The sequence below is a fragment of the Phragmites australis genome, chromosome 22 (assembly GCF_958298935.1).
Source record: "Phragmites australis chromosome 22, lpPhrAust1.1, whole genome shotgun sequence".
Classification (NCBI taxonomy): domain Eukaryota; kingdom Viridiplantae; phylum Streptophyta; class Magnoliopsida; order Poales; family Poaceae; genus Phragmites; species Phragmites australis.
This window is the reverse complement of record NC_084942.1, coordinates 18,602,081-18,609,877: the sequence shown is the minus strand read 5'-3', so window position 1 is coordinate 18,609,877 and position 7,797 is coordinate 18,602,081. Positions and strand designations below refer to the sequence as shown.

General features: G+C 43.1%; 1 protein-coding gene across 1 annotated transcript; it reads right to left on the bottom strand.

Annotated features, from left to right (window-relative positions):
- Positions 1-5,133: 5,133 nt before the first annotated feature.
- On the bottom strand, positions 5,134-7,481 carry LOC133904239 (L-type lectin-domain containing receptor kinase S.4-like). Its single transcript, XM_062345697.1, has one exon. The coding sequence runs from the start codon at positions 7,404-7,406 to the stop codon at positions 5,337-5,339; it is 2,070 nt and encodes a 689-aa protein (XP_062201681.1). The 5' UTR covers positions 7,407-7,481; the 3' UTR covers positions 5,134-5,336.
- Positions 7,482-7,797: the final 316 nt, after the last annotated feature.

Sequence of the window (7,797 nt, the reverse complement as noted above, 5' to 3'; positions counted from 1 at the left end):
AGAGAGAGAGAGAGAAATAGAGAAAGAAAGATATACAGAAATAGATAGAAAATTTCTGAATATATGAGCACATTCGGAGAGAAAGAGATATATACAGATATAGATACATACATATATAGAAATAGAAAAAGATAGACAGAGATATATACAGAAATAGAGAAAGAGAAATGGAGAGAAAGGATACATATAGTGAGAGATACAGAAATAGATATATAGCATATAACAAACATAAACAAATATACATATATGGAAATATACATATATGAACAAACAAAGATATACATATATACATAAATAGCATATGTGTACACAAAATATATACAGAAAAATATACATATATGTATAGAACATTCAGAAATAGCATATTACAGACATACATGCATAGATATAGATATATAAACACACAAAGATATACATATAGGGACAAAGATACACAAAGAAGTAGCATGTTACCAGCCTCCTCCGGCAAAAATTTGGTATTCATCAGTCTTTGAAAAGATAGAATCCAGAAACAGAAATAGCATATTTTGCAAATCAACAATGAAAAGAAAACAATGATCATCGTAGCATATAGGGAAGAAAAGTTGCAAAAATATGATGTAAAAATTGAACAAAACACTAAGAACATTGAATTATAAAAATATAAGGAAATGGAAAGAAAAAGTAGAACAATACAAATACCATGTTTACAATAGGCAAAGGCATGACTGACGCAACACCATCAAAACACTTTAGAACATAAGAAAAATTTGAAGTGTCCTTTATCAAAACATCCTGCAGAAAATATGTAAAATAAAAAAAAAACATAAGGATGAGCTAGATATTGCATACTTCGGTAAAGTTATGTACTTACACCAACAATAGAAAAGAAATAATGTTTATTTGATGTCGTGGGCCGCTCTTCTAAGAAAAAATTTCTGCACAACACATTCATAACAAAAGAAACAACCTTCCCACTAGCAAACATAGAGTGTCCAAGAGAACTGAACTTCACATGGAAATTGCCAATATTAATACAATAAAGGCTACAGTTGGGGAGCAAAAAAGAATAAGTATAAAAATAATAAAAGATATACAGAGGAAACACACGATACAAAGAAGGTACATACGCATGGTGTGTTTTACTGCTTGAGAGCCTGCAAAACGCCATGTAGTACATAATCTCTTGCCTAGTGACACAAAACTTAGAGTCATTATTGAAGTGCTCAATAGAGACAGCAGGTGGTGTGGTTTTCTGTATGGAGCAATAACGTTCATTGATAATAGAGCAATTAACACCAATGCTATCATTTGCATTCTGAGCTTAATTGATACCCCTACTGGCATGGCGATAACTATGCTTAAGGACAATAAAGATGCCATTGTACAATTGGTCAGAATTGTTGCACGTGCTCCTAAGCTTCTAAAAAAAAATTCTCTTCACCATAATTTTAATTTTAGGAGATATCTAGATGAGTAAACACATATACACAAGAAAAAAGTAAAAAGGAACATAAAAAAACATAGAACATGTAATATGTGTAACAATCAATTCCACAAAACACATAAGTTTAACTACTACAAGTATATAAAAAATCTCGATAAAAGAATCAAACATACATTGGTTATTAATGGAGGATTTTTAGCAATGAAACTGGGGGGGGGGGGTCCTTCACAATACCACCATCACAAATCTAGCAATCATCATCGACGACATCCATGGTGATAACATTTTCATCGGCCGAAAAAAATACAGAAACACAACAAAAATAACATACAACAATATACCTAATTAGATAACAAAAAGATGCACAATACTATTGCAGAAGATTTAGAGGATCCAGAATCACGCTTCAAGCGCGAGGGCAACATTGACTTCAAAGAAACTGTGGGAGAGATGGTGCCTGGAACATAATCAACATTACGAACAGCCAAAAACACATCTGCGGGCTATGAAGGATGCAATTTTGCAGCTCCTTTGTTGCAAAAAGAATCAGTCAAATCAAGAAAAAAGACTTTCCTTTTGCAATTTAAATGATCCACATTTTTCTTGTCCTTAAAAGCCTTCCCATCCCCTATAAATGAAAAAAGCAAAAAATAAGAAAAATATAATCAGGAATTATTGTTGTTATCAGATTGAACAAAAAGAATGCAGAAAAGATAAAAACATAATAACACAACAACAACCATTATGTGTTCAAATTAATACTAGCCAGTAATTATTGCAGTTATCAGATTAATACTAACCATTGTGTGTCATCCTATTAATCCCAATGCTAGCAGCTCTATTTCCACAGCAATAACCAGTCCCCATATTCAAATCAACAGGATTTTGCTGTCAAAAACAAACACATAAGAAATGTTATGTTCTTTAGGTTGAGGCATATTGGTGGCATGAAAAATTATACCCTTATGATCATCATGATTGTTCCTCTTATCAAGAAGACCTAAAAAACCACCTATATATGTAAAAAAGGATAGTTCTATATATATAAAAAAGAAGAACATAACATATAACAGATAAAAACACATACCTAGACTGATGTTAGAAGGATCAATATGTCTGTCAATGTCAACATTTTTTTGACTGTTCGGTGTAGCGCCTCCCACACCGTTGAGATTGCTTGAATGTAAGACTTCATGAAGTAACTTCATAATGTTAAAAATCAATTTCTCACGCAACTTCTACTTATTGTATGATACTTGCATGCAATGATTAGCAAACAATTGATAAATGCCAACTGTAACCTAAAAAAGACAAAAACAAATGATATAGAAATGAGAACAACAAACAACAAACATAAATACATAAATATGAAACAAAAAAAACAAAAAACAAAATAATAATAATAATAACCTGTAAAGGTAAAATATTCCCATAAGACCTCTCAAGCATACATTTGAAATTAGACGCAGTGCTACAATATGTGAAACAACCCTTGCAATTATCATGACCACAATGAATACAATCAGATGAATGAACGGGAGATCGAGGATGACCATGACCAGGTTCTTCATCATTTCCAAACCTTTTTCAGCTGCAAAGAAACATATAAATGACAATTAAACCAAATAAAAAATAAAACCTAACAAAAAATATAATTGATGAATATGGGAAAAAATTAAAAATACAAACCTTCAATTGATTCAAATCGTTCAAGTCAACAATTTTCAACTTCTTTTACAGATTATTTACTTTATGAAGAAATAGAATAAATAAAATATAAGAAAAATAAAATAATGCATGAATCATACATTTAAAATATATAGAAGATTAAGCAAACAAATTATCTCTCTCTTATATAGCTAAAAAACAACATCATCAAATTCAGTGTCATCCCCTTGCTTATTTCCCTGTAAACAATAAAAATAAGTTAAAACTAGCAACGAAGCAAAGCTAAGCATAACAACCTATAAAAAAATTATGAGAAATACATCAACCAATTCTGGAGGCTTGCTGACATCATCGCATAATGCATCATTATTTAGATTGAATGAAATGCGATCAGGAACCATCTACAAGCAGAAACAGCACATAAAAATTAGAAACATAACAAAAAAAAATTGACATAAATAGCATCCTGCAAAATCTAATCATGCAGCACACACAAGCTTTCCAACATCCTGAAGGCAAACATAGACATCAATAACCCTCCCACATCATAAAAAAAATCAACATGCCCCATTTCAACACAAAACTAAAAAGAAGAAGATGAAGGATAGAAGCAACACAATTCTCTCTGCAGTTCAATATCATTTAACATACCACTTATAACAAACAAAAGTAAAACCTACACAAAAGCATAACAGCAGCAACAGACAAAAATACTAGAGCATAACTACAAGCAGCAGTGAGGAAAATCAAAAGACTAGTATGAAAAATCTTTGTCCACATAACAGACAATAAAACCTACACCTATATTCTAAGGAGACAGCCCCACCCCACCAACAATACCCTATATAAATAGAATAATATGAATGAAGTACCACATATATATCAACACTAAGCATATATTTAGACCAATCTCATGAAGAAAAATGAAACCAACTTAAGCAACAATAGAAATATTTAAAAATGAAACCAACTTAAGTACCACATATATGCCAGAATGAGTGGCATAACTAACTTAAGTAACAACAGAAGAAATAAGAGCAATATTGAACACAAAATTAGCACTACAGAAATGATATGAATGAAATCATGAGACAAAATCTAGAAGGGCATACTCACCACAGCAAAAAACGTTAGATCTCGATAGTACTCGATTCCTTTACCAATCTCCAGCACCAAAAATGCATCCAAAATAGTAGAACGGTGACCAACTCCACCCCCCCCCCCCAGGGCACAAACATGCATTATAGCTCACCTAGAGCAAAAGAGCTCCCTGATTTCTAAGCACAATCCTCGTTCCTCACTACGAAACCCAACATTAACAGAGAGCAATCGAAAAAAAATCCATGAGAATGAACACAACACGTAGCTCCCCCTGGAAGTAGTTGAGCACCAAACATAAAATATCGCTCAAATCGAACCTTGAATAAGCCGATTGCAGACTTGGAGATGGATGCGTGATGATAACGAGACGAAAACCTACACCGCCTCTAGTGCGGAAGGGAGAAAAAAAGACAAAGAAAGAGATAGGACTAGCAGAGAGATAAGCAAGAAAATGAGTGCCAAAAACCGAGATACACATAACCAATTTTAAAATAGAATTGGGTGTCCAATCAATTTAACGGGTCGGATCCGCATATCCAAAATCCAAAAAAACCCACAACTTAATCAGCTTAGCATAAAAATCAAAGCAAAATCGTGAGGCTACAAATTAAACAAATATTGCTTAAAAAATCTATCAACAAATAAATAGTAGCACCGTAAAAAATACCTGGATCAATAATATGTGTCATCTGTAGTTGCGATGTGCGATTTTGTGGTTTCTTTTTGAAGCATGTACTGGTTACATACCTTTTTTAGTCAAAAGGAGAATCCCCCATCGAGATATAGTATCTGGTAGAGACAGCACTGAGTAGTGGCATAACCACGCTATTTGGCGCCACCATATGCGACGCTTTCTTTGCAATTTTTGCACGCTAATGTGGATCCCACAAGGCAAAAATAATTCGATTATGACCCAAAAACAGAGCTTGTGTCCATGATTCCTCAGCCCAAAATTTAACATCTTTTTAAATAAAAGAAATAGACAAAAAAAAAAGAGGCTGCCAGCCTGCCACTGTCACTCTGCCGTTTACCGTGACCGAGTGCAGTAAAAAACATTAGAAAGCACATATATAAACAGATTCATGGGTCCCACTTCGGTGAAGAAGCCACTACTGACAAGTGGGCCCAGGTGGCAGAGTCATCATACGCTGACGTGGGACGATCGCATGGACAGCGGCGAGTACGGGAACGTAGCCACCGACGTCTGGGTCCCACTGTTCCATCCAGCGCCCGCGACGGCCGCCCGCTCGACGGACGACGACGGGAACGAGTGCACGAAGTCGTCGAACCCCACCTCGCCGGAGCACGCCGGCGGGGGAGGCGGCGGTGGCGGAGGTTCCGGCACCTCGCCGGCCTCCCCACCGTCCAGGTACCTCGCCACCTCCCGCATCGTGGGGCGCGCGGCCGGCGCCGGGTGGGAGCACCACAGCCCCACCTTCACGGCCGCGGCCACCTCCCCGGCGTCGTACGCGCCGTCGAGCCTCGCGTCCACCACCTTCTCCACCTCCCCGGCCGCGTACCGCTCCCACGCCCACTCGGCCAGCACCAACTCCTCGGGCAGCGCGCGGGGCTCGATGGGCCGCCGCCCGGCCACCACTTCCAGCACCAGCGCCCCGAACGCGAACACGTCCGCCGACGCCGTCGCCTTCCCCGTCCTCGTCAGCTCCGGCGCCAGGTACCCCAGCGTGCCCACCACGCGCGTCGTGCTCGGGTTGGCGCCGCGCTCGTGGAGCTTGGCGAGCCCGAAGTCGCCGAGACGGGCCGACATGTCGCCGTCGAGGAGCACGTTGCTGGCCTTCACGTCGCGGTGCAGGACGACGTGATCCCACCCCTCGTGCAGATACAGCAGCGCCGACGCCACGTCGCGGAGGATGCGGTGCCTGACAGCCCACGTGAGCCGCGACGCCTTCAGGTGGTCGCCGCCGAAGAGGTGGCGGTCGAGGCTGCCGTTGGGCATGTAGTCGTAGACCAGGAGGAGGTCGCCGCGGCGGCGGCACCAGCCCTGGAGCTGAACCAGGTTGCGGTGGCGGAGCCGGCCGATGGACGCGATCTCGGCGACGAACTCGCGGAGCCCCTGTCGGGACTCGTGGTTAACGCGCTTCACGGCGACGGTCTCGCCAGAGCCCGGGAGAACGCCGCGGTACACCTTGCCGAACCCACCGAAGCCGAGGAGCTCGCGCTCGCGGAACCCGCGCGTCGCGCGCCGCAGCTCGGCGTACTTGAAGCGGTGCGGCCCGTAGTCCAGCTCCCACGGCTCGATCACGTCGCGGTTCTTGATCCGGTACGCGGCGTACGCGCCGGCGCTGACGAGCACCACCAGCGCCACGAACGCCGAGAACGTCGACGCCAGGATCATCGACGTCCGGTTCTTGCCTTCCTTTGGCCGCGGCAGCGACGGCAGGGACGAAAGGTCCAGCCTTGGCGCGGCGCCGCCTCCGAGCCGGAAGCTCCAGCCCATGAGGTAGTGCGAGCTCGCGAGGAGCCCCGTGGACGCAGAGAATCCGACGTACATCTCCTCCCGGAAGACCCCGGCGAGGTCCACACGGAAGGAGATGAGCGGCGCCGCCGGCTTCTCCGAGCCGGTTGCAATAGAGATGTTGAGGAGCCTGGCCGCGCCGTCATAGTCGACCCAGGCGAGCACGATGTCCCCGGACTTGAGGTTGACGGGGGCCGCTGATGCGGAGGCGTTGGAGACGAGGCTGTTGAGGTCTACACCGACGTGATTGTCATTGATGTCCCCGAACTCGAAGTCCTGCACGGTGTCGAACTCGACGGCGAAGACGTGGTTGGTGGCGTTGCCGATGTCGGCGGCGCTGAGCAAACCCAGGTACTGGCTGGGCAGCGCGCCGCGGAGGCGCGGGTCGGGAGCCGCCACGAACGCGAACCCGTGCCCTCCCAGCTTCGGGTATTCCGGCACGACGGTGAACGCGAACGCCGTCGAGAATGACACGGCGGAGCCGTTCCGGACGAGGCGGAGCGGGGACGGGTAGAAGGCGTGGCCGATGAGCCGCGACGTCTCGTTGGTCAGGCGCAGGATGCCGTCGGTCCGGAGCTCCGTGACACCGTTCAGGGTCAGGTTCACATTGCCGCCGGCTCCGCTGGCGCCGAAGCCTTTGTAGGTGAATTCTTGGGAGGCGGCGAGACTGGCGAGAAGAAAGAGGGGGAGGAGGAAGAAAATGAGGATATGAAGCTTGGGGTTAGTGTTTGGCATTGGAGTGGGTGGGAAGGTGGTGTGGTTTCTTGGGCGGAATTGATGTGGGGGTGGGGGGGTGATGAAATGTGAGGGATCTGATGGCTTTGTAGGGAGAAGGAAGAAGTAGAAAAGGAGAGGGGTGGTTGCAGTTCGGATTAGTATCCTCTAAAAGTCATCGAAAGGTTCAGTAATCCGAGTCAAGTAAATAGTATCTTACGATTATTTACTGTAGTGATTTGTTGTAGCAAAGTGCGATAGTAATTCTTCTATTTATAAAGTTACTGTAGCAGACAATACGGTAAATCTATTCCAGATCTAACGATTTATGAGGACTAATGCCATAGCACTATTTATTTTATTCTCTGATATTGTTTTAGTAAAGTCAAAGGATACGAATTTTTACAGTTTT